Source organism: Drosophila mojavensis, unplaced genomic scaffold (assembly GCF_018153725.1).
Source record: "Drosophila mojavensis isolate 15081-1352.22 unplaced genomic scaffold, ASM1815372v1 contig_80, whole genome shotgun sequence".
NCBI classification, from domain to species: domain Eukaryota; kingdom Metazoa; phylum Arthropoda; class Insecta; order Diptera; family Drosophilidae; genus Drosophila; species Drosophila mojavensis.
The window spans coordinates 12195679-12223178 of record NW_025318906.1 but is presented as its reverse complement, the minus strand read 5'-3'; the positions used below and the strand labels follow the sequence as shown (position 1 = coordinate 12223178).

The 27500-nt window shown below is 40.4% G+C and overlaps 1 protein-coding gene across 8 annotated transcripts in view; it reads left to right on the top strand.

Moving 5' to 3' along the window:
• The window catches only part of LOC6579629 (protein dead ringer), a 30637-nt gene extending 19427 nt beyond the window's left edge, over positions 1-11210 (top strand). For 5 of the 8 annotated variants that reach the window (XM_044010570.1, XM_044010571.1, XM_044010568.1 and 2 more), the window contains 6 exons: positions 2539-2611; positions 7387-7570; positions 7979-8126; positions 8210-8700; positions 8771-9564; positions 9627-11210. In XM_044010570.1, coding sequence (XP_043866505.1) covers positions 2539-2611; positions 7387-7570; positions 7979-8126; positions 8210-8700; positions 8771-9564; positions 9627-10075 — 2139 coding nt within the window. In that variant the 3' untranslated portion in view covers positions 10076-11210. The remainder of the gene's footprint in view (positions 1-2538; positions 2612-7386; positions 7571-7978; positions 8127-8209; positions 8701-8770; positions 9565-9626) is intronic. The other 3 variants (XM_002005475.4, XM_015163785.3, XM_032729777.2) reach the window with 1 other exon arrangement.
• The last annotated feature ends 16290 nt before the right edge of the window (positions 11211-27500 follow it).

The window sequence follows — 27500 nt, the reverse complement described above, 5'->3', positions numbered from 1 at the left end:
GAGAGGGAGAGAAAAAATACAAAATAAAAGAGAAATGAATAATCACGAATATGTACAACAACTAGTGAATACTTAGAATACTACATGAATATAGATTGCTGGAATGCCATAAGATTGAGAATTTTTTTTGTAAACTCGAAGCCTGATTAGTGCAGAGAAAGGTGTAGAAGGTATGCAGTTGGGTTCATGGATATGAGTGTGTGTGTGTGTGTGTGTACGTATAGCAGAAGGTTTTAGCTAGGCTCCTATAATTTAACTAAGAAACAAAACACATATGGCCAAAGGAACTTCGCTGGCAAATGGGTTAAAGGTCAGAGTGTGCGCCTGAGGAGTCATGAAGTAGAGAGAAAGGGAGAGAAAAAATACGAAATAAAAGAGAAATGAATAATCACGAATATGTACAACAACTAGTGAATACTTAGAATACTACATGAATATAGATTGCTGGAATGCCATAAGATTGAGAATCTTTTTTGTAAACTCGAAGCCTGATTAGTGCAGAGAAAGGTGTAGAAGGTATGCAGTTGGGTTCATGGATATGTAGTAGTAGTTGTAGTAGTGGTAGTAGTTGGAGCAGTAATAATTATCATGAAAATAGTAGTAGTAATAGTAGTAGCTCAAGCAAAAAGTAGTAGTAATGGTAGTAGCTCAAGAAAATAGTAGTAGTAATAGTAGTAGCTCAAGCAATTAGTAGTATTAGTAGCAACAACAAATGAAAATAGTAGTAGAAGTAGCAGCAGATCATAAAAATAGTAGCAGCTGCACTAGCTTCAATTTCTACTATTCGAATTCCTTCAGTTAGCCAAATTTAAATAATTTAATAATATAAATATTTGGCTAGTCGAGGACCAAAGATAAATGAAAATCGTAGTAGCTGTAAGGTTCATAAAAATAGTAGTAGTAGTAGTAGTATTTTTCATGAAAATAGAAGTAGGAGCAGCTGGAATTTATGATATTGGAATTGATAGTAGGGTAAAGTAAAATTTGTGAAATTAAAAAAAAGCATTTTCACACTTTAATAATTATTTAACATATCTTTAGCTAAATTTAAAAATTATTCTAATATATTTAGCTGATTTATAAACAAACATATTTGCCTTTGTTCTCTTTATATCCAATGTTCGGAATTGATCTGAAATGAATTTATTGCTCTTCTCTTTATACAAAGAGTTTATCGCATTTCTCTTGCCCCTTCTCATTCTGCATATTTTGCTGTACATAGAGACCTAAATACATAACTACTACATACAAAGATTCTCATCTTTATCACCTAATTATGAATTGTGCCAGGCCACTCGCTCACACGCTCAACTCAAGCCTCAAGCCTTGCCCTTTTTAATGCTCATTGGGGTGTTTCACACGTTTTGCGTTGGTATGCGTAAGCGCTGGCAACCCCCAGTGAGTGAGCGACTGAGTGAAGAACGAGAAAGAGAGAGAGACAGGGAGTGAGAGAGATAGAGAGTAGCATTTAGAGAAACACGCGCCCCTGTTGTCGCCAGACCTAGGGTCGAGCCATGTCACGGCGTCTATTGTCTGTTAACCAACACCGAAGCGAACAACAAAAAACAGAAGAGAAACACGAGTAAACAACACTGCACAACACAATAGAATAGCGTGTGGCAACCATTTTGTGCCAATCCATTGGCCCACAAGTCAAGTATTTGAGCCCCTATTATTGTTCATTGATTGTTAGCGCAATAATATATGAATATATGTATGTTTGTATATATGTATATTTATATATGGAAAATAATCATAATAATGGAATGTATTACACTCTGACGAACAATAATATAAATAATTTGCGTAATAATTATAATACTAATAATGATAATTAGTATGCCAATGATGATGATTATGATTGAAGCTAGGGATTATGATTAGGACTATACATATATACAAATATTAAATAATGATAATTACATGATTGTGGCTATGTAAATGATCATGATAATGAGCATGCTCATGGCTATGATAATGCCAGTGCTGATTTTATTTAAGATTCCGAAATGGAAAATAATTATGATTTGTATAGGATTTTTTTTTTTTTAGTAATATATTAAAAATATTTTATTTATTTATTATCAATATTTTATTAATATATTTAAATTAATAATGACAATGATAATGATTATAATTATGATGATGATGATTACTATTATTATTATTATATTCAATTTTGTAATTAAAATAATTTTTTTTAAATTGATAATGAGTAATGAGTAATGGCAATGAGCATGATTATGATTATTATATTCAATTTAAAAAATAATTATTATTAGAGATAATCGTAGTAATGACAATGACATTAATAATGTCAATGACAAAGATCTTAAAATTAAATTTAATAAAATCGTGATAATCAAATTGACAATGAATAAATAAATAAAATAAATATCTAGAATATGATTATTGGAATGTTAATAAATGATAATCATTTTAATGAAAATATGCTCATACCAATGTTAATATATACACTCAATAATAATAATAACTATAACAGTTATAATAATGAATTTTACGTGTTCTATTTCGCAGCTCTATGAAATCAATGATGATCCCAAGCGCAAGGAGTTTCTCGATGATTTGTTTTCGTTTATGCAAAAGCGCGGTAAGTGCATCTACCAGCAGCTCTATATGGGCATGTGGCATGGGCAGAGTGGGGCATGGGACATGGGTACAGTGGGTACAGTGGGGACAGTGGGTACAGTGGGGCAGGCATACTTGAACAACACTTGACGCTCTCTGTTGATCGGCTGTTGTTGCATTTGCATTTGCATGTGCATCTGCTGACTCAGCTAGGCAAGTTTGAAGTGTTTGCGTTTCGGACGGACTCAAATTATGTTAATTGAATAAATTTCTCGGCACTTTGCCGTTTGATTTGTCGGCTCCACTGTGCGAGCGCATTAAAATATGCAGAAATTTCCACCGAACGCCAGAGAAATCATCAAAATGATGCCGCACTTTTGTCGTTTTGTCACTCCAAATTACAGTCAAGCAAACGTTGCAACGCATGGTTGAAGGGGGGAGGGGAGGCGTGGGGGGCTCTCGCACTCTCTCCCTCTCCCTCTCTCTCCATGCACATGAGTACTTAAAAATGCTACACTGAACAAATTGCGACTATTTTTAAGTTTCGTCATTAATGAAATTAACAATTGCCCAGTTGAATGGGCTTGAGCATGTGGCATGCAACGGCCGTGAGCTTTTTGGCCCACAACAAATGCCACTTCCTGTGGCACAAACACAAACGCACACGCACACACACACACACACATGTATAGGTCCTCACTGCTGTTGGCCAGTCACAGAGTCGCGATAGCCACGTTGAAGTATTTGCGCATTGCCGCAGTGCATTAAATTTGTTGATATTTGCATTTGCGACATGCGAAGCAAAAAGATTGTGCAAAGAAAAAGCCAAAGAGCTAAATTACAAGCACTAAATATACACATGAGCTTTTGGTGTGTGTGTGTGTGTGTGTGCATGTATTGCCTTATAAACATGCTAATGCCTAAGCTCGACTTGCAACATGCGGCCACAGAGCAATGAAATTTGCATTCGTATTTCGTTTTCTTTTATTTATTTTATCTAATTCACACACAGACACACACATATATACATATATACTGCATTCATATATATATAGATATATATGCTTAGCTACACATATCTCTCAATGCTTGACAACTTAATGGATTTTAATCTGTCACATGCGTTCAAGTTTTGACATGTGTGTACATGTATGTATGCATGTGCAGGCAGCGCGCTCACTGTGACTGCGACTGTGACAGTCACTGTGACTCTGTCTGTGACTGACTGTCTAAAGTGTCGCCCGAAAATGCGGTGCACACACACACACACACACACACACACACACAGCTGTATCTGTATCTATAACTATATTTATATCTGCTCTCCGATATTGTACAATTATACAACTATAACGTATAACGTATAACGGAAATTATGCTGAAAAATATATAAAACTAAATATGTTTCCCTATGACTGCTGCTCTGACTCTATCTCTATCTCTGTCTCTATCTCTGTCTCTGTCTGTGGCCCGTATGTTTGTGTTTGTGCAGCGAAGAGCGGCGCAATTCTTAATTAAAAGACGTCAATCACTTATCAACCGGGCGCGCTATTTCTGTAGATATTTCTCAGTGCTCGCCTGACAGACCCTTCCCACCGAGATCCAGTCCGAACGCGAGCGCCAACCAAAAAATCACAAAAAACAACAACAACAACAACTAATACAAATTCAAATTCAAACAGCCAACCCAAACTAAATCAGCTGTCAGGCTGGCGGGGTGAGGGACTGTCTGTAGTAGGTGCGTTATGATTTCAGACTCTATCAAATTTCTCTAGATTCCATTAAAATGCCATGACATCTAGGAAAACAATGCATAAAAATAAATAAATACCGTTTATAGCGATCGTCGCTTGTCATCAGCCGTTGCCCAACTACAAATTCGTTCAACTCACTAAATTGCTTTTAACTTGTTTACAATTGTCTGGGCATTTGACTGTAGGAATTTACCAATTGCAAAGTAATTGGAATTTATGTCTTTATAATATATCTTATATACTATAATATGGAATTTAAGAAAAAGGATTTTAAAGTTGCAACCCTTAGAGCTTTGAGATTTTGGATCTACTGAACCGGAATGTTATTCAGGATCATATCAGCTCGAGGTATGCTGACTCAAGCTAATCAAAAATATGGCATATTTCAGTTCTGATTATAGGAAATTATTGTATTGTATTCTAAGTGTTATTCAGGATCACATCAGCTCAAGTTATTACAGTTCAAGTTAATGAGAAATATGTTTCACCATGGCATATTTCTGTTCTGCATATAGGATATTATTGTGTATATTCTGAATGTTGTTCAGGATGATATCAAAGTCAAAGTTGTCTGATGTCAAAAAATGAGGAAATACTGGAGGTAAATCCACTGTACGGTGGGAGATAAGCTAGAGAGGCCTTGTAGGACAACTTGGGATCATGTGAATATAAAATAACAAAATTGTTTGATGATTTTTAGGCAAAACACAGAAGATCTTAACTAGGAAAGAGCGTTTCATATTTATAGTTAGTAATATAAAAATATAATAATTCATATTTATAGTTAGTAATATAAAAATATAATAAATCTATATTCTATAAATGTCAAAAGTAAATAGGATGGACGCAAAAGCTTGCTAGGGAATACACAATTCCAGTTAATGATCCTCAGTATAAGAGCATAGTTTTCATTCAATCAAAATAGGGTTTATACGATATATAAAGTTTACTAGTTGCACAATAATAATGATTATTAAAAAAAAAAAAAAAAAAAAATCCAAAATTTGTTAGCATCATGTGCAACATGTGCGTGTTGCTGCCACTCCGAGGAGTTGGCCAATTCGATCGACAACAAGCTGCAAGTTTGGCAGCCAGAGGCGAAGTTGGCGATTTGTTTGAACATTTCTGTTCGGGTTTAATGATCGCTGAGAGACTGGAGCAAAGTTAATCATTAAATTGCTTGCATTGATTGTGAATATTTTTCTCTCTTGCTGTTGTTGTTGTTGTTTGGTTTTTGTGGCTCGTGCAGTGATCCAAATGATCGCATCATCGCAATCGAAAACACCCCCAGCTCCGCTGGCCTTGTCCTTAGCCACGGACCACAAAATAAATTGTTCGATTTACTCGTTTTTATTCCCTATGCTTTTTTATTTTTTTCTGATATGCAATCATCGTTGCCCGCTTGCGCCGCACCGCGCCCCGCCTCACATTTGTTTATATGCATAAAAAACAAAAACGTATTTTCATTCAATCAACACGTCCATCAACGAGTTTGATTGATTCCTTCGGGCTCATAAAAACTCGAGAGGCCACATTGGCATCAGCAGCAGCAGCAGCAGCAGCACCGGCCGTGCAGCATTAAATGATATTCAACAAAATTGTATTTGTATCGTTTGAGATGAAAGCGGGGCAAGGGCAGGGCAGTGGGAGGGGCAGCGAGAGGGGGAGAGCTGCTCACTCTCGCACTGAATCAGTGTACAAAATCAAGTTACTCACGTACAGCAATTATGCAAGTTGATTTGATTTTTATATGCGCCACTGCGCTACACGAAAGGGGTACATCGCTATGAAGAAAGAGAGAGAGAAAGAGAATAGAATGTGAAGAGCAGAAGATTTAATAGAAACTAAAATTAATAAAAAAAAATAAACATAATTACTATTATATTAATTATAAATGATAGTTATTAGCTGAACTATTGAAGGTTTATATAAACTGTTATACTAGGGCAAAGTTTTGGTATAGCTTCGATCTTCAACTTCAAGTACCGCTCTTCTATGCGCTTCTCATCAACTTTTAAAGCTGTAGGAATAGATCCTAAACTTGATAGAGACCTCATCTAATTATATGGAGATCAAATATAAATGTTATAAATTTTTACTGTACTATTTAAACTGTTATACAGGAATACGCCTAGGTAAAGTCTGAAATTGACTTCTATGCTCTGCTCTATTGTGCAAAATTCGATTGTAATAGATGCTAAACTTGATTGAGATGTCATATGAATATCAATTATAGATATTATGGGTTGCAACTGTACTATTGAAACTGTTATACTTACGAGTATGCCTCGGCTAAAATGTGAAATTGACTTCTATGCTCTGTTCCATACATCACCTTTCAATGCAATTCTCATAAACCCAGTCAAGAGTGCAGGGTATTTGAGCTTCGTCTAGGCCTGCAGTCGCTGCTGCTGCTGCTGCTGCTATTTGATTTTTTACTCTTTTGGACGCATCCAAACAAAATGAAATGGGCAGGCAGGCAGGCAGGCAAATGGGTGTTAGGCGTGGCAAGTGAAAATCGAATAATACAATACGAATACGAATACGATTCGAATGAGAAATAGAACTGAGCTGATGAGCCACAGATGATGATGATGATTAGCCGCCATAAACACATATAGACACATGTACAAACATGTGTATGCCGGCAACATTTTGGATATCGATTTGGATTTATTTATGTTTTTATCGGTGCACACACAGACAGACAAACGGACAGACGGACGGATGGACACAGAGAGAGAGGTCTGCACTTGGAAGTTGTTGTTAGCAACGAGTGTTAATTGCCCCCGGGGCACGAAACGTGCGAGAGAGGCGTGGCGTGGGCAGATAGGATGCAATGCGATAAATCTGTTTTATGGCATCGTTTAATCGTGTTTTGCTTGCTGCTGCATTTAACAAGCGCATTAGAAAACATTTACATGCCACAAGTGGAAGCTGCTTTATGGCGCAAACAAAACGCATTGCTAATTTCTCCAGTTGCATGTATATCGAAGTTTTATCTCTATTTTATCTGTATTTGATCTCTTTATTCCAAACACAGGCACACCCATCAATCGACTGCCAATCATGGCCAAATCGGTGCTGGATCTGTATGAACTATATAATCTGGTGATAGCGCGCGGCGGCCTCGTCGATGTCATCAACAAGAAGCTCTGGCAGGAGATCATCAAGGGGCTGCATCTGCCATCGAGCATCACCAGTGCCGCATTCACGCTGCGCACACAGTAAGTCAAGTGCAAATCGTAGAGTATTTGCAGTTCGTATATGGCACCTGCTCGAGAACTATGCGTTGATCAAATAGAGTTTGCCTCTGCTTGGCGAGCAAATAAAAAGCGAACGAAACAATCAAACATCGGCAAACCGATCAAGCGACGATCGATCGACTGCAGTTGCAAGCCTGTAGCCTAAAGCCTGTTGCATGCTGCATGCTGCATGTGGCATGTGGCATGTTGCATGCTGCCCGGTTGTCCGGCTGCTGCTCCTTTGTTTGCTCTTGAGCTCGTCACGTTTCATATTTACACGATAATTCAATATAAACGTGAAGGCGACAGGACAGCAGAGCGCTGCAATGTGTTTTCCTTGCACTCGATGCATGTTTGCTGCGCTTATTAATAATTTTATGCATCTTTCAGATACATGAAGTATTTGTACCCGTACGAGTGCGAGAAGAAGAACCTCAGCACACCGGCCGAGCTGCAGGCGGCCATCGATGGCAATCGGCGCGAAGGACGTCGCTCCAGCTACGGCCAATACGAGGCGATGCACAATCAGATGCCGCTGGTAAGCATCTATCTCCCTCTCTCTCTCTCTCTCTCTCTCTCTCTCTCTCTCTTTCTGTTCACTAAACTCCTTGGCTCTTGCAGACACCCATTTCGCGAGCTCCACTGCCCGGTGGCATGCAACAAATGTCGCCCTTGGCTCTGGTCACACACGCCGCGGCGGCCAACAATCAGCAGGCGCAGGCAGCGGCAGCAGCCGCCGCAGCGCACCGCCGACTGATGGGCGGGCCGGCGTTTGGCCAGATGCCGAATCTGATGACGCAGGAGATCGAGAATCGCATGATGGAGTATCTGCAGCTCATACAGGCCAAGAAGGAGCAAAACGCTAACCCTGTGCTGGCTGCCACACACAATCACCAACAGCAGCAGCAGCACCAACAGCAGCAGCAACAGCAACAGCAGCAGCAACAACAGCAGCAGCAGCAACAGTCGCTGCATCACCACCAGCAGCAGCGACAGCGCTCCCAGAGTCCGGAGCTGAGCACGCGCGATGCGCTGAGTGCACAGGTGGCGCTGTGGCACATGTATCACAATAGCAGTCCAAATGGCTCGGCGCACACGTCGCCACAGCAGCGGTAAGTGTTATACGTAGTGTGTAGCCTAGGCACGCACCATTTGCGCTTAGTTTAGACACTAACCGTAAAGCTTTTCGTTTGCCATTTCGCCCACCTTTAGCGAAGCCTTGAACCTATCCGATTCGCCGCCAACTCTGAATCTGAATCACATTAAACGAGAACGCGAACGCGATCCGACGCCAGAGCCGGCGGATCAGGATGATGCACCCCACCAGCCGCCGCCAGCGAAACGTGTGGGCAGCGGCCTGATGCCACCCGGTTTTCCCGCTAACTTCTATTTGAATCCACACAACATGGCCGCTGTGGCAGCCGCCGCCGGCTTCCATCACCAGGCGAACAGCAACAGCCACCATCATCTGCATCAGCAGCAACAGCAGCAGCTGCTCCAGCAGCAGCAGCAACAGGACGCCGCGTCCGATGGCGAGCCAGAGGATGACTACGGCAATGCTGAGCACAATACCACCGGCAATTCCTCGTCCATGCACGACGACAGCGAGCCCCAGCCGCTGAACGGTCATCATGAGCTCGACCATCACCACCATCATCATCACCATCATCATCAGAATCATCTGGACAAGTCGGATGACTCGGCCATTGAGAACTCACCCAGCACTTCCACCACGGCATCAGCTTCGGGCGGCCATCGTCACAGTTCGCCGGTCTCCACCAAGAAGAAGAGCGCCACCGGCAAGGCACAGTCCAGTTCCAAGGACAGCTGCACAGCTGTGGGCGGCAGCAGTGGCAGCAGCGGCGCAGGCAGCGGCGTGGGTGAAGCCGGAGGCGGCAGTGGAGGCGGCCTCAAGCTAAATCCCCTCGAGACACTCAGCCTGCTGTCGGGCATGCAGTTTCAAGTGGCACGCAATGGTAAGCAATCCAATTAGGAGCGTTCGTTCCCAATCTAATCATTCATCCGCTTCTGTGCACAGGCACCGGCGCAAATGGCGAGCAGCAGTTGATTGTCAATCTGGAGCTGAATGGCATTAAGTACTTGGGCATGCTGGTGGCCAATCCAGGCGGACGCGAGCGTCACAACGGCAACGACGACGACGGCGTTGGCAACGGCGATGGCGACAACGGCGACGGCGACGGCGACGACTCCGACCCTGAGCCAGACAACGCTGCAGTTGCGGCGCCCGCTGCAGTCGCGGAAGGCAGCGGCGCCAGCGAGGAGCCAGCGCCGGAGGAGGCCAACGAGAGTGGCGGCCAGGAGGTTGGCCAGAGCGAGGCAAACGTGGAGGAGGAGGAGGAGGCGCAGCCGGCTGAAGACATTGTCAATGGGGGCATGGGCGTGGGTTTAGGTGTAGGCATGGGTGTGGGCATGGGCGTGGGCGTGGCTGTGGGGTCGCTGCTAAAAGATGCTGTTGCCAGTTCGTAGAGTGCGATTGGTCAAGGCAAAGGCGAAAGAAATAGGAATACCAAAGTCATATTTTTCAGAAAAATAAAAAATGAAGCAGACACACACATACACACGCTCGCACGCACACACATGTAAATACAGAAGGAATCATGTATGTGTGTGTGTGCGTGCAAACTCGTTAGCCTGGCTAAGACAAAAGTGCATCCACATAGCAGTTACAACCACGCGCCCATTATGAAACCACAAACACACACACACACACACGTATATATATATATATAGTTATATATGCATATATATCTATATACACGATATATCGATTAGTATGTATGTTCATTTTCCACACACTTTGCATAAAAGACAAGCTTGCGAGCATTGTATTTATTTATAGGCCCTAGTTATAAGCAGCTACAACAACAACAACAATAACAAGAAGAAGAAGAAGAAGAGGTAGAAGAGATAGAGAGGCAGAAGCAACAGAAGCGCAGATAAAAACTTAATAATACTTTTGTTTAGTTGTTTAGGGGTGCTCCGCCCCCCGGCCCGGCAAATTTAGTTTTACTAAAAGAAAAAAAAAAAAACAAACAAACAAAATAATAATCGAATATATTTTAACTTTGCTCTATTAATGTTTATTTTTTTTAAATATTCGAAATTGTGTTAGGCTGCAAAAGCTTGTGTACATATCAATAATTGCTATGTAGTAGTAAATATCTCTCCATATATACATAATATATCTATGTATATGTATATGTATACTCTATCTTTATATAGTTCTAAGTGAACATTCACACACACACACACACACATATTTGCATTTTGACCATATAAACCATAAAGCATAGTATATAGACATAAATACAATTATGAGAGCCTAAATCCATATAGACACACACACACACACACATAATTATATATACATCTAAAGTAATTATCTTATGACATAAAGTAATAAAAAATACAAAACTGTTTGCGCATTGGCACTCTCAAAATAAGAAGATGTACCGCACCATCCCCCTTAACACCCGCACACCCCCTTACCAACAATTACTACTCCAAAGCCAACACTAAATTAAACTAAATTAGCCACAAATATGTTGTAAGCGTAAGCGTTCAATTTATTGAATAATAAATCTATTTAATTTTAGCTCAATTCGATTTTTCTGCTCTCTGTAATGAAATAATAATAACAGCAATGACTGCTGTTAATTAACAGATCGCAACGGGATGACATGATGAAAGCGAATGTGAGAGGGCAGAGTAGGGGCCCGTCTATCTCCCTCGCTAAGTGGCTGAGCAAACAGCATTAAAAAACAAAAAACAAAAAAAGAAAACTTTCGACACTGTTGCACGTTGTTACTCAGATGTTGCACATTGTTTTTCTTTTGTTATGTTGCGCGAAAATATTTGGCTTTTGGGTGCCTTTTTTTTTTTTTTTGGTTTTTGGCTCGCAGGCCGTAAACAGACAGAAGTGGTCGTAGATTATGATTCCGGGACCTTTCGTCCCGGACCGCAAAAGTGATGAAAAACAAATGTTGTTGGAAGCAATGGATGCGTGAAATTGTCGACTAACGCTGGCGCCTGGCCCCAGCGGGGGCGGGGTGGAGGTGGAGGTGGGACAGGGCCAACAAGAACAACAACAACAACAACAGGTGAGGCGAAATCAAGTGCTAACTACATTAAGGTAAACTTGAGGGATGCTGCCCCGCCTCCTGCACGCACATAATGAGCAGGCGCAGCGCAACATTTTGCGGCGCCTTTTGTTATTGCCCCTTGAAGGGACCACGTAAGTGGCAAGTGGCAAGTGGCAAGTGGTAAGTGCGCTCAAGACCCTGGCTATAAACAGCTCAAGTTTTGCCTCCAGCCGCGCTGCGTGGCCAGCGCAAAGAGCATTTTACGGGCAATTCATGGCGCCGGGCTTGGGTCCGGGTCTGAGTCGGGGCCCCATGCCTCCAGGCGGCTTGAATTATGCACCTTGAGTGTGGCAATTCGCTGCCACCTGCTGCTGCACTCACATAATTGCACCTGCAGCTGAGTGTCGAGTGCAACACTTGGCCACGTCTATTGTGCGGCTAATTAATACGGCATTTGCATAGCTGAATTTTGAGCGCGCCTAAAAGTATGCAATGGAAAATTGATTTAATGGTTATATTCAAAAATACTTCTTGGAGCTGCTCAAGGCTGCTCAGTACACAAATCCTACTGATATACAAATGGGATTAAGCTGGGATTAGGCTCATCAAGTGTCTGTTTTCCTATTCCTCTCTGCTCACTCTGTCGCTATTGAGTCGCTATTAAATCTCAGTGAAACCAAAAACCGTTGGCAATTAAAGGCTCCACGCTCAAAACGAAATACTCACGAATCTATCAATAACTGTATTGAATTACTGCAACAATATTTACCTGTATTTATTTATAAAACATTGACTTGAGCCCTCTATACAAGATTTATTTATAGAACACGAGAACATTAATTAGGAGAATTCACCATTAAACGGTTTATTTATAGTATTAGCTGGCGCTATGCTTAGGCAAATGCTCGCTCAAAGGTAGCTGGACGACTCGAAATATGCCAGCTATAAATCAATTTAATTGCACAGCTTGTAAAGTCAAGTTAAATAAGAGCTACGAAAAGATAACAATGCCAGCAACAAAAGCCAACAACAACAAACAGCGAACAGCGCACAGGGAAAACAAAACAATTGAAATTCAAAAGAAAACATAACACAAATTAGCCAAACGGAAAACGCAGGAAATTCACGCTGATGCCTGCGAAAATATTGATGGTCAAATTAAAGGCCAATAATACAGCAATAAAGTCGCCAGTCGGCCGTCCAACAGCAGTCCATGGTAATACACACACACACACGCAGACAGGCAGACACACACACACACACACACAGAGAGTGGCACACGCAGAGCACCTTTGGAGGTAGCGCTTAGAAGTATTTATAAATTTTATATAATGTGCCTGGCGCTAGATACATACACACACACACATATGCATAGGTCTCGGTGTGTGTGTGTGTGTGTGTTTGGCTACATTTAAACACTTGATGTGATGCCTACATAAAGTACAATAGCTGTTTGCCCTTTTTGTGCCACAGCAGTTCGCTATTATTTACCAATACAAGGCAAACTTTAAAAAGCAATGTATATTAGTCGAAATGTGTCTGTGCCTTGCTCTCTCTCTCTATCTCTCTCTCTCTCTCTGTGTGCGTGTGTGTGTGTGTGCAGTGAAAGCTACCGTTGCGAACATGTGTACAGCGCGCACACATTTAATGTGTTTAATACAACAATTGTGTGGCTTTTTAGTACACAGCGAGTGCGGCTGCGAGCAGCGCGTAATTATGTTGCCAGCCTTCGGCCGTCGATGCCTGCGTCAGCTTGCGTCTGTGTGCGTGCGTGTGCGTGTGCGTGTGTGTGAGCCTGCCGGCCTGCCGAGCCACTCAACGTTCGTCGTGCAGCGTTCGGCTGTTCGGGCCACACGCAACAGTTGTCAATGGCAACAGCATAGAAGCTCCTCTTTTTTCCTCACATCGCACCTGTATGGCAACAGTGCTTAGCAACATCACTTGGCAACATCGCTTAGCAACATCGTTTGAAATGGATTTATGTTAAAGCGTTTTGAAGTTTTGAAAATGATCTCTAATAAAATATTCCTCCAGAAATTGTTGATTAATTTATATAAATATTGTAAATAATAATGAATATCCATAAATTAAAAGATTTTTGAGATAACATAATATACTAAAGATAAAATAAATAGTAATTTTTATTTTTAATATTAATAATATTATGAGTATTAAAATAATAAAATAATTATGTGATGTAAAATTAAAAAATAATTATATTGAGCAAATGCAACATATGAACTAAACAAATTGATATTCTCACAAAATTTCAAAACATAATTTTTAAATGAACTAAATTTAAATGTAGCTCTTATTAGTTTAGCCAAACTAAATAAACCAATTGTTGCTTTTAAATTATAATTTCATAGACATTAATAGCAACTAATCGCTAATTAATTGTAATATCAGCATTATCGGCAACTTGTTGCTGCTGCTAGCGCCGGCAACATTTCCTTGGCAACATTTTGTGCGGCGCTTGCGCCCGTCTAAACTGTAGCACACTTATGGCGGCTGCATGGCAGGCAGCTGGCGCAAGTACCGCTAGTACATACACACATATGGTATGCCTGTGTCTGTGTGTGTGTGGTTGTGTGTGTGTGCTGAAAATAACAAACTCGCTTTCAACTTGCAGTTTCAGTCTGCGCTGTCGCTGCTATTAAACCAACCCTTAGCTGGCGAAGCTTGAAAGCTTTTTGTATCGCAACATTGTGAAGCTCGCAGGCATGCAACAAGCCAAATGTTTGCTTGTTGTTGTTTGTATTTGTGTATGTGTATCTCAATCGGAGTGAGTGTGTGTGTGTGTCTGTGTGTGTGCCAGCACACTCGTGGCGGCACTCGTGGCCGCAGTCGTCAATACCAACATTTGCTCTGCTACGGCTACAGCTACAGCTACAGCTTCAGCTGCTCAACATAGCCGCGTTCGGGTGCCACGGCCGCCGATACTTCACTTATGTAGGATTTTTGCACACTTGAGAGTTTTAGTTCAGTTTTGGCAGAATTGATAGATACACGAAGCACAGAGCGCGCAGCGCAATCACGCGTCCGTTGTAGATATATATGTAGATACAGATACAGAAACGCAACGCTTTGTTAGAACACACAAACAAACACAAATACAAACACAAAATAAAAAAAGTGAAGTAAAATAACAAAAATGATTTAAAAGCTAATGTAAAAACGAAATTAATTCTATTGCTAGTGTCCATTTGACTCATTTCGTGACCGAATCTCTGGCCTGGCCTGGCCCATATCGTGGCCCGGAATTAGTTACTGAATCGCTAGCTCGCATCTAATTGGAAAACATTTGGCTATTCGAATTGAGCACGCGTTGATTTCTATTTATTTTATCGCCGAATTCTCGTGATTTATTCAACGCCACGAACCAAAGTGCAGCGCACACTGGCCGCAGCTGCAGCTGCAACAGTTTCTGTGAGTGAGTGCATCATTTAATTAGCTACGAAATTGCAATCGCAATAGTTCTGTGGAAATTCAACAACAGCAACGACAGCAGCAGCAGCAACAGCAACAGCAGCAACAGCAACAACAGCATCAGCAGGTAATAATAATACATATTTTAGTGCATGGCGTGCCATAAATTCAAATACAATAGCCATAGGTATGTGCATCGGGGGCTGAAAGTGGGCCTTTGGAGCCGGATGAGAGGCGGTGCCGTGATTTGTTTGCATGCAGCCCCAGACTAAATAACTAGCTAACTAATTAATTGATACCTATGGAAGGCTGCTGCCCGGCAGTCCGGCTGCCCGGCCGTCCGTCCAACTGATAAAGCGCTAGCTCGTGCCCAAAGCGAAAGCGGACGCAATTACAGTTGCCAAAGAACAAAAGCTCGTTAAGCGCTGCACACACAGGGCAGACGCGGCTAAGCTGCCAAAGCAGAGGCAAGACCAGAGCTTAAGCGAAACACATTTCACTTCCATTTCCATTTCCATTTCCATGTCGATTTCAATTTCAATTTCGCTTGTGCCACTGCCGCTGCGATCGGTTCTTAACAGCTCAAAGGCGAATCACGTGTCACGTGCTTGACTAGAGCTTTGCTCTCGCTATGCTCACTCTCTCTGCCTCTCTCTCTTTGTTAACGCTGAGCGCGGTCATGTCACATCACATCTGTCTCTCACGCACGATCACCTTTAGATGTTACTCACGCGCTCAGCGCCAGCTACAACAGTTCACCTTGCGCTCCCATTCATACATATTTATGTCTGTACATCTGTGTGTCTCCTCTCCCACTTTGTGTGCGCTCTCCCGCTCTGTTCTATGAGTTTCTTGGGCATTGCTTTGATTTCTTTGCTGCTCTCGCTCTCAGCTGGCGCTGACGATTGGCGTTGCCAAGTTCATATACATATACCGATATACTCACACTCATGTTCATGCTCATGCTTGCGCTCGTTGTCATACACACAAATACTAATACAATACTTACTCTTACTCGCACTCGCACTCGTACTCGTACTTCTCGTGCTGTGCGTTCGCCTCGCATTTGTATCCCGCAGATTGTTTCAGTATTTTTCTTTTCTTTTATTATTTTCGTATTGTTTTGTGTTGTTCTCGTATCGTAACGCGGTGCGCCGCGCTTTGCAGCTCTGAGCGAAATCAGTTTGACGTTTTGCTTTGACAGGCAATCGTCGTTGCCGTTGCCGTTGCCGTCGCTGTTGCCGTCGCCGTCGCTGTCGTCGTCGTCGTCGTCGTGGTTGTCGCGTAGCGTCGGTCCGTGTGGATGTGGATCGAGATCTCCAACTCGCAGTCACAACTCGCCGGTAGCCGTCGCCGCAGCGCAAGAGTAAATATTCTTTCCATTCAAATGCGAGAAGAGAATAAAAGAAAACTTACGCAGTTGTAACCAAAAATACGAGTATGCATTTATTATTATGTGTGTGTGTGTGTATTTTAAAAATCTGTGTGTGTGTGTGAGTGAGTGCGTGCGTGCGTTTTTAAATTAGGCAACCATAATGTGAGCCAATTGTATACCGCAGATATACATGGCTTGTGTATGTGTGTGTGTGTTATCGTTTGTGACGTCACAGCGCAAGTTGTGCTTGCACTTCAGTAGCTGCTGCTGCTGCTGCTCTTATTTGTGTTGTTATTTGTTGTTATTCTAGTTGTTGTTGTTATTTGCTACTTCGCCTGATGCTGTTATTATACTTAATGCACTTAATTTAGTTATGCAGCTTTGTGCACAAACACACACACTCACAAACACACAACACAATTTCAATATCTTGTGCGTCAACAACAACAACAACAGCAACAATAGAAACAGAAACAGAAACAACAAGCAGCGCTGCTGGCGCCGCTGCCTCCGTGCTATGAACGTGACCTCCGTGTATTAAAATAAATTCTAATTTGTGAAGAAAGAGGCAGCAGCAGCAGCAACAGCAGCAACAGCAGCAAAATGTTTTGTTATTGTTGTGACGATATTCCGCGAAGAAGTATTCGAGTAGCTATGCATACATACACGCACACACACGCACGCACACACGCATACGCTCACACACACGCATACATAAATCTGTATCTACGCATACGCATGCATGCATGTGTGCCGTGTTCTCTATGTGTGTGCCCATTGTTCATGTGTATTTGTTTAATTTATATCTAGAGTCTGATATAAATATTAAAATAATAAAAAAAATAAATAAATAAATAAAAATAAAAATATCTACCGAGCCGCAGGCAGCAAGCAGCAACAACTTTAACGACTAATTTTTTGGTACGTCAACAGATAATGTATTATTGTATATGTACATACTATACTTTAGTTTATTGTTTTTATTTTGTATCTTCATAAATATGCTGTGGCATTTACACGCACGCACACACACACACACTCATATATGGGTGTGTGTGTATATGTATATAACTAGTACATACAACTTGCCTTGAATTTGTCGCTGTCTCATTGTCGCTCAATATACGAAAAATGCCCTCCAAAAAAAAAGCAAAAAATATTAAAGAGCGAGAAAAAACAACATGCAAAATATTAAAAAAAAAAAAAAATTTAAATGACAACGAAATAAACATTAAAATTAAAATCAAAAGCATATTCGGTGGGTGTAGACGATTTTCATGCGACGGGCGTCGCGCACATTTCCAACATTATATGTAGAAGTATATATGTATATGTATATATATATATATATATATATATTTATCTGTCAACTGCCGCAACGGCTTGGTCTGAGTCGCAGCAGCAGCAGCAGCAGCCCATTAAAAGACGCTTAAAGCTGTCTCATGTCTCTCAGCCAGTTAGCTATTTGCACCCATAGATATAGGTATACACACACGCACACACACACACACTGGCATACAGCTGTCTATATCTATAGACCTATATAGCCATAGCCATACTTGTCATAAACAATGCAAAAATATCGACTCTGTACTTATAAACAAGCCACAATCAGCTTGCAATTTGCGTTGCGTTGCGCTTGAGTTTTTGTATTTTGTATTTTATACAAATTTATTCCTGAACGTAACTCTCTATATACAAATATCGTCGTACTGACCCATTTCAGTGATTATCTAATGTCTATTTTATTTTAGTTTTTTTTTTTTTTTTTTTTAATTTTTTGTCTTATTTTGCCTTCAGCTCGTTTGATTTTTACTATCTAAGCGATACGCGCAGTCCGCAATCAGCGCCAGGCACCTAACGGTTCCCGCTATATATATTTATTTAATTTTGGTGTGTTATTTATTTGCCTGTTTTTGTTTCTTTGTTTTTTTTTTTTTTTTTTTTTTTTTTTTTTGAGAGTTTTTCTTAATTGATTCTCAATTTTAACTGTTTATTAAAATTGAAATTGGCATGGCGTAGTTATTGTTTACAGCAAATAAAACGGAGCCGTGCCATTGCATACTGATTTCGCTTTTCAGCCAGTTACAGTGGGCACTGCATATTGCGAACGGGCATTTTCGTAATCACAGTTATGCAAGCGACCCCTCATCATCATCATCACGATCATCATCACGTTCATGATGATCATTGGCGTTGCCGCGTGCATGCTAAGCAGGCCGCCCATTGAGCAGAGCTAGATATAGTAATAGGCATAGTACCTACTTGTCTCTGCTATATACAGCAGACATATATATGTATGTACATATATATCTATATAATGTAGGGGAAGTCAGCTTTATTATTATAGGCATGCACACAGCCTGGCCTAAGTGCAGGGCATTCACGAATCGCGATTTATTGTGCTCGTATTGTAAGCCACTTTCGAGATGTTTGCGACACTTTTTCGCCTTTATCAAGCAGTTTAGATCGGTTTAGTTGAAATGCAAATTCCAGACTAGCTCTCTCTCTAGCTGTCTCGCTCTCGCTCGAAAACTCTTTCACCCAATATATGGCACACAATTATGCATATATATATGTATGTATATATCTATCTACTTACAGCCATTATCAAATGGGGCAGCATTTCGCTTGTCAGCGATTAGTTTTTTCGGGCTCTGCCATTTGTCTCAGCCCAAGGGCGATGTAAATATGTTTGCTGTGACGCACGAGCGAAGAACGAGTGAATGAATGAATGAATGAATGAATGGATGGATGAATTTATGATATTCTCGATGGGCTCTGAAGGTCGTACACTCTGGCCGCACAGCCCACGCAGCAATTACCCCAAAAATAACCACATTAATTAAAATTCCCTTAGTATTTCTAATTACACGCATCTGAAGATCAATTTGCCAGACTCTTAGCAGGCAAATCAAGAGCTTTACGCTACAATTAATGCAAATTTGATAAACCAATAGGCATACAAGCATATGTATAGACATATATATAGCAATTAGGCATTGGTTTTATTATTTTTTTGCCTTTTTTTACTCAACTTCAGCGGAATCATATGATGTTTTGTTTTTATGGCACGAATTCCGCTTTATTGCTTGTCACACGTCAGGTGAAGTCTAATACAAACGTCGCTGATATCAAAGCTTCAAAATGATGTAAAATTAACATTTAACCCGAGCCAACAGAATATCAAATGGAGCTATATATAGTGGGGGCTATATAGCTCTAAATTTAGATAGAGTTACTGAAAGCCTTTGGCCTGAATCACAATTTCTATTTATAAACTGGCAATTGTTGAATTTATAATTGACTTTATAATTATGTAATCCGATTGGAGTCTACATAAACAGCAAGAAGAATAAAAAATATTTAAACTAAACAAACATCATTTTGTTTATAAGCCAAAGATTGATTAATCAAATATTTTATCGCGGCATAAAAAGAACTCACACACACACACACATACACGCACATAGAATGAATTCGAATTATGATTCACTTTCTATTCGTATTAAATTGAAATTTATTGAGCGCAAGAATTCATTTATTACAAATACAAGTTGATTAGCCGGACTGCTTATTATAATTCCATCCAATTGGCCGGGCTCAATAATAATGATAAACATCGAATTAAACGCTCATTATCGTGTGTTTTAATGCACTTTTCTCACAAGATATATGTAAATATCGATAATCTGAATATATACTATGTACACTATATATGTATGTGTGTATATATATTGTGTTTTATTAATTTTTATGAAGCACATGCATTGAACTCCAGAGACAAGCTGGTTGACAGGCATATATACATACATATGTATATATGCATATATTTATATATGTATATATTGTATTTTTAGCTCGTTTCCAAAGCCGTAATTAATAAATCAAATACATATAGCCCCAGCCGTAGCCGTAGCCATAGCCATAGCCGTAGCCGTAGAGGTAACCGTAACCGTAATCGCAGCCATAGCTCTAAACCTTAAAATCGAAATTATCTATTTCGGTGAGAGCATATAAATCGCGCGATTAAAATATTTTTTTGCTACATTGTGTGCGCGCACAGATACTTTTCAAAAATTGCACACACACACACACACACGCACACACCAGTCAGCTATCTGTAGATCGATACATGTGTAAGTAAACAAGACGACTGCAACAGCAGCTGCAAAACATCAGTTTGCAAAAACTATTAGCTACAAAATTGTGCGGCTGCGTTTTGTTTTGTGCGTTTTGATTTCGATGTTGCTGCTGTTGTTGTTGTTGTTGTTGTTGCTGCTGCTGTTTGCTGTTTCTTTGTCAGCTTTGCCGCTCGGCTGCCAAGTTGGCTCGAATATGGCTATGGATATGGCCCCCTGTTGCTCTACATGGCAATGCCTGGCTGCGGCTGGCTCGCCATACATGATGTACACACACGCACGCACATGCCACACACACACACACACACTCGCACACTCACTCTCGCACCTGATGATGCTATTATACAAATACCAACTACCACCTGCATACTAATAGCGTGCAAAAAGCATTCCGTGTGCCCACCTTGGTGGCATCGTGACTGTCAAGATGCTAACGCTTGGCATTGCAGCAGCCACCATGCCAGCCACGCCCACTGCAGAGACGAAGGCGGCGGCAGAGGCAGAGACTTTGGCGTTAATAGAATTTGTAGCTGCTGCTGCTGCTGCTTGATGTGATTAGTTTTAAGTTGCATAGCGCCAGGCGCATGTCCTTGTTGCCACTTGAAGGCACACACACACACACAGACACACTGAGATACAGCACACACACCATGCAGCTCGAAAGCGCAAAGCAAAAATCATTAATTTTCTTTTAATAGTTTGGCCGATGCTAAAAATAATTTGTTTAAAGCAACAAATAGACAGGGACAAGAGCAGCTATAGGAGAAGAGCATATATATCCACATATTTTATAGCATATATATGTAGTATAGTGTATATATATAGATGACTGCTCGATCTGGTAGCATTGGAATTGACTGGCCATTGTCTCGACGTGCCTGAGACTGGGGCTGCTGCTGCTGCTGCTGCTGCTGCTGCTGTTGATGCTGGCTGTCTAGTTTGTGTCTTGTTGTGACGCCTTTGTTTTTGGCCAACAATCCGAGCTGGCAAACACAAACAGACAGCTAGAAAGAGAGAGAGGGAGGAGGGAAGTGGTAGAGTGTGGCCTGGCGACGTCAACAAGTGGCCTTAAATGGCACAGATAGACTGTTTATATCCCTTTGGCGAGTCAATCAATGTCGTGCATTGCCTGCTTCCAATCAAGTGCAGGATATGAGGCAACAACAGCAGCAGCAGCAGCAGCAGCAGCCATGGCAACAACATCTCGCATTTCCACTCAAAGATACAAAAGCCTTTCCACACCCACCCACTTCAGCACCAATGAGAATTTCCTCGAGGCCGACACGTTTCCAAACTTCAGTGCGAACACCAACACGAGGCACTGTGCCGAATATTTCGAAAAAAATTTGAAATAGGTCGACGTTGGGGCCGCTCGCTAATCTAAAGTGTTTTTGGCCCATATCAGTTGATTTGGTTCTTTCGCTTTCGTTCAAGTTTTATCTAAATATTTAAAATTGGTTTCGCCGCTGTCGCTGTCGATGAGGCATATGCCATTTCTATTTCGGTGTCGCCAATGATAAAGTCGCTCCGACCAGCTCTGGCAACGTCACAGAGCCAAAGACCCACAAAGCCATTAAACAAAACCATAAACAACAATAACAACAACAACAATAAGAGCCAACAAACAGGTTGGCATAAACTAAAGCTGTCCATGCCGAATCCCTCAGTCGCCGCATCAACTGTTCCATTCGCATTCATGCTCACACGTCCATACGTGTCTCCAAAAGGGTCACCTACGCACTCCCCCCTCCCCACTCCCCACTCGTCTCTCATATTTTCAAATTTCTCACTCCTGTCCGGCCGTTCGTTTAGTGCAAACTTTTTCGGACTTGAAACTTCAGTTATGACATTAAGCTATGGAGCTGCGACCCTTGGGCGAGCATTAGCCTCCCATATATCTCTGGGGCTGTGGCGACTTCTTCTGGCTGCATTACGTATTAATATGCTTGTGCAGGTCGATCACGTACCGTGAAGGCGCATGGCATTCCCACTCCCACTCCCAGTCCCACTCCTGGCCTTGACTTCAATAATCATTGCCAATATTGGGCTTTTATGAATTTATAACCGTTGACAGCTTTGGCAATTTTTTAATTGTCTCGCTGGCCACATAATTTTTTACGAACGCCCGTCAATGAAACTCTAGCCACTTACTATACACTATACATACTTATCAGTATCACAATACTCGGCCAATGACAATAAAGCCTGTCTACCGTTCGATACACCGGGCTGATCGATTTTATAGCGAACGGGAGTAAACACACGGATCTTATATCGTCAATGTTCGATTGACTTGTTTTCCTAAATACAATACATGTCATAAATTGGGGAGAGGCTAAGCTAGGCCGAACTCTGAATACCCTAACAAATATAGAAAATTGTGTGATATATGTAAAACAAATATATTATTATAGTATTATACATATGAAATAATATTAAAAAAAAAAATTACCAAGATGATATATCAGTTTATATAATGGATCCACAAGATTCAGTTGTTAATCTACAGAATTCTTGCTTTAATTCTTCCAAATAAAAGTTATTCATTCAAGAACTTTTAGTTTCCCCTAGCAAATCGTACATATATATATAAGTATATATAGAACCGATTCCTTTCTACTAACTAACTCAATTACTCCAACTATGACTAAATCGCTTCGACGATCGTTGTTGATTACAAACTTGTTTATTTTTCTTGATTTGGTGTGGTTGGGAAAAGTTTCTGCTTAAGTGTAATAGATTTTCTAAAAAGTGATTAATACCTTCCATATGGGCACACTAAATCAACGCAAAATAAACATCATAATCTAAATACAGTTGAAACCAATTTCGGACTATTTACATTAGGCAAATTCGCTGCTGTTTCGGCTAAAACTAAAACAGACGGCTCAAGCTAAAATTGGACCAAGAATTCCACTATATTACACATTTTTCGAAAGGAATTTCCATTGTGGTAAACACCGAAAAGGTATTCAAATTAAAGATTTTGTTCAACTTCCTCTAGATAGTCATTGGGAATTTGGATTAATGAATCGAATCAGTCGATTATTATATATATATATATTACTTATTCTACAGTAGATAGAGTATATTTCTGCATTATAAATCTGAACTTTCTTTAATTTAAAAACCAATATACTCTTCTCAAATCACGAACCTGTCTATGTCTATCAAAATCAAAATTTAAATGAACCTTGTACCTGCGCTCTCGGTTTTAACTTGTTAATAGTCGAGCGCTTGTATTTCGTCTACGTAGATAAAGGCAGTTGTAGCTCATCAAAATAGAAAAAAAAAGAAAACAAACAAATGGGGCAAAAAAAAAAGCACAAATTGAAATAATAAATGGAAATGGAAAAGAAAAAACACGAAGACATTGAGAGCCGATCGCTCAACCCATTCAGCTGCCGTTCGAGTTGGCCAATTCGTAATGTTCTCAGCCAAGTTGCTCATTAATCTAATAACAATGCAGCTATCTGGTACTACATATATTGATATTATCGATTAGATATGTTTATTTATGTATCTGCTGCCACACAAGGGCGACATAATCTATTTTGCTGTGCGTAATTTCCTGCAAACACCTCGGAGAGAATTTAGAATAAATTGTGTAAATTGGGGTTGAACTAGGCCCAGATTTACTAGCTAATTAATTGTTAAATCAAATTTTGTTGTAGTGCCAAATGGCGTGAATAGAGAGTCACTTTATTTGGGAATATTTTGTAGAGCGAATGCCTTGCTAAAGATTTAATTTATTATTTAATTTCAGTTAATTTATTGCATTTTGATTCTGATTTAATTTGCGGTTGATATGATAAGCTATCAATACTTTGGGCACATTTCAAGCAATATGTTTCACAGACTAAATAAAGCAAGTATGTCTTACTAAATCGAATCACAACTCGTTTCATTTTAATTCACATATTATGGCTGCTGTAAAAATATTGAATAGATTTATTAATCTTTAAGTTTACATTTTCGATATATTATGAGGGACCTAGAGAGATTAAATGCTCATCTAATTAATCTGATGCCATAAGCTTTACTTGTACTTATTTCATCCCAAAGCCTTTCTTCAGATATATGTATATCATTTTTTTCGAATGCTTATATTTCTTTTATTTCTTTTCTTTTATTTATTTAAATAAATGGTATATAACTTTGACATTTAATTATTATATATAAATAAATATTTATCTATTTATTAATTTAATACATTTTTTTTATATAAAATATATTTTTTGGTTATATTTAGCTGGACTTTTTAGCTCCATCTTAATCTTTAAATCCTTTGCTCACTTAGACAATTTATTATTTATGTGGATTAAATTAAAACTTTGACTTTCTCTTCAACATAAATTGTTAATTAGTTTTTTCTCGCGTTTATCTTGATTTTTATGCTAGTTAGCGCGATTGCTCGCTCACTGAAATTCTTTGGCAGTTTCGTGTAATTAACATAAATTCAACAAATATTTACAAAGTATTCTGACTAAAATAAGATAGCCGTTGCTCTGCACTCCCACAAGGTCCACCTTTACTCTGTCTCTCTCTCTCTCTCTCTCTCTCTATGAAAACAGTTTTGTATCAATTTCAGGCAAAATGCATAAGCCATAAAATCTGAAATTAAGAGATTTTATGGCTTATGCATTTTACCTGATTAAGAATGAAATTTAATATGAGATAAAAGAACATTAAATTGTTTTACAGCCTGCAGTTGCTTTGACTTTGCCAAACAGAAACAAAAACATATTTTATTTAAAAGTAATTTAAAGCAAACCAGAATAACTGGAACAATCTAGATAATCAGCGCAGCAAGAAAGCAATACTTAAATTTCAGAATTATAGCAGTGCTTATTGAGCTATATACACATACATATATATATTACATTTATATATAGTATTCATATATACATATGTACATGGGCAGAACGAATTTCCATTGATGAATTGTTTTAGTCAATTGACGATGATTTATGATGATGATCATTTAGCTAATCTTAATTGTTGTTCGCTAGTCGAGCTAGTCGAGCCCAGCTGCTTGGCACTAAACTGGTTTTTAGGGTCTAAACTCCAGCGGGCCAGCGAGCGCGAGTGCCAGCTGATTGCAGAATTAGCCAACTATTTAGCCGCTTCAGTGCAGACTGAGCTGAGCGGAGCAAAAACCACTTGGCCAGCAAATGTGGAGGTCAACGATTTGCTATTTTGAAACAGCCGCAACGAAATGTATAGCAAATCAGCCCAAACAACTCGGGCGGGGCACTCAAAATCGAGTGCCAAAAAATAAATAAAAAAAAAAACACTTGACTATGCATGAGACTCTGCTCTATATATATATATATATATATATATATTCACTATCTCTCTCTGTCTCACTCTCTCTAATATTTTGTTTATTTTCTTTATCTTTGTGGCACTTCTAGCGAGCTGCTTGAGATGTAAGCGGAGAGACGGCCAATCAGCCAATCAATAGATCGCCGCTTGACGCGCACACCCAAAAAAATGTTTCAATTATGTTACCCACAACAAGCAGACAACCACAACAGCAACAACAACAACAGCAGCAGCCAAATAGAAGCACAAATTCCAGCAGTAGAAGCCACAGCTTAAGCAGCAGCAGGAGGAGCAGCAACAGCATACAGCACTCGGCAGCTACATTGAAACTCAAGAAGCAAACCAAACAGCGACCAAAACCAAACCGAAACCGACAGCAAATTAGCATAGCTATAGCAACAAGGGCAGCAGCAGGAGTAGCAGGAGTAGCAGGAGCGGGAGCAGCAGCAGCAGCACAGGAAACAGGACAGCGCCATGGGCTGCTCGCCGAGTACATTGCCCAACTCGTCGTCGGCGGCGGGGCCAGGAGCCGGCAATGGAGGGAATGCGCCCTTGCCCCCGCTGGATGCCAATGAGAAGGATGGCAGCTTGCTGTTCTGCATCAAGCTGCGGCGCAGTCGAATGCGTCGCTGCAGCTGCGGCGCTGTCACGCTGCAGAATCAGAACGGCGACGGCAGCACGGGCAGCGCCACCTGCGGCGACAACATGATGTGCAACCAGGGTCTCCTAAATCCGCTGCAAACCAAGAATGAGTCCGACTACGAGAAGGTGAGTATGGCAACCATGGCTGACCCAGAGCTGACCAATTGAACTGCATCTGTCCTATCTGTAATCCCCGCCTGCAGCTCAGCACTGGCAAAAAGGACTCCATTGTGACGGTGGCAGCTCTCGGCAACTTTACGCACAGCGTCGTGCGCCGCGCCACTGGAACGGGCAGTAAGTACTCCTATAATAGAAAACCAATCTACTATATCTGCAGCCCACATCGTCCCCCATGCCCCCCCCCAAGCTTAGACTGAGCAATGTGTGCGCAGTGCAAACATATGAAATGCTCGCAAAACAGCAAAAAAACAGATTTGTGCCCTAAGCGGGTATAAAAAATTTATAAAAAAAAAAACAAAATGAAAAAATAAAAAATGAAAAATGGCTTTCAAATTGCTCCATATTAATATGTCAGAGAGATTTCCAATCAATTCAAATTGCAAGCGAAATATATTCTATGAAAAAAGGATTACTGCAGCTGAAGTGAACTTGAAGTAATTTGTAGAGAGAATTTTATTAAAGCAAATATATGAATAAGGGCAAATTAAATTTTAAATTGTTAGTAAGAAGAGCTTCAGATTGTAAAATAGAAATGAATATTGCAATTGTTTTTTTTTGCATGTATATTTGATGAAATGTTTGCAGATTAGTTGCTGCTGTTAAAAGTAAATCAATTAAATGTATTCTTGAAGGCTCTTTCATAGCTATAGGAGATGAAAGAGTTATAGAGTGTAGCTATGATGGCTAAAAGTATCGTATATTTGATAGATTTT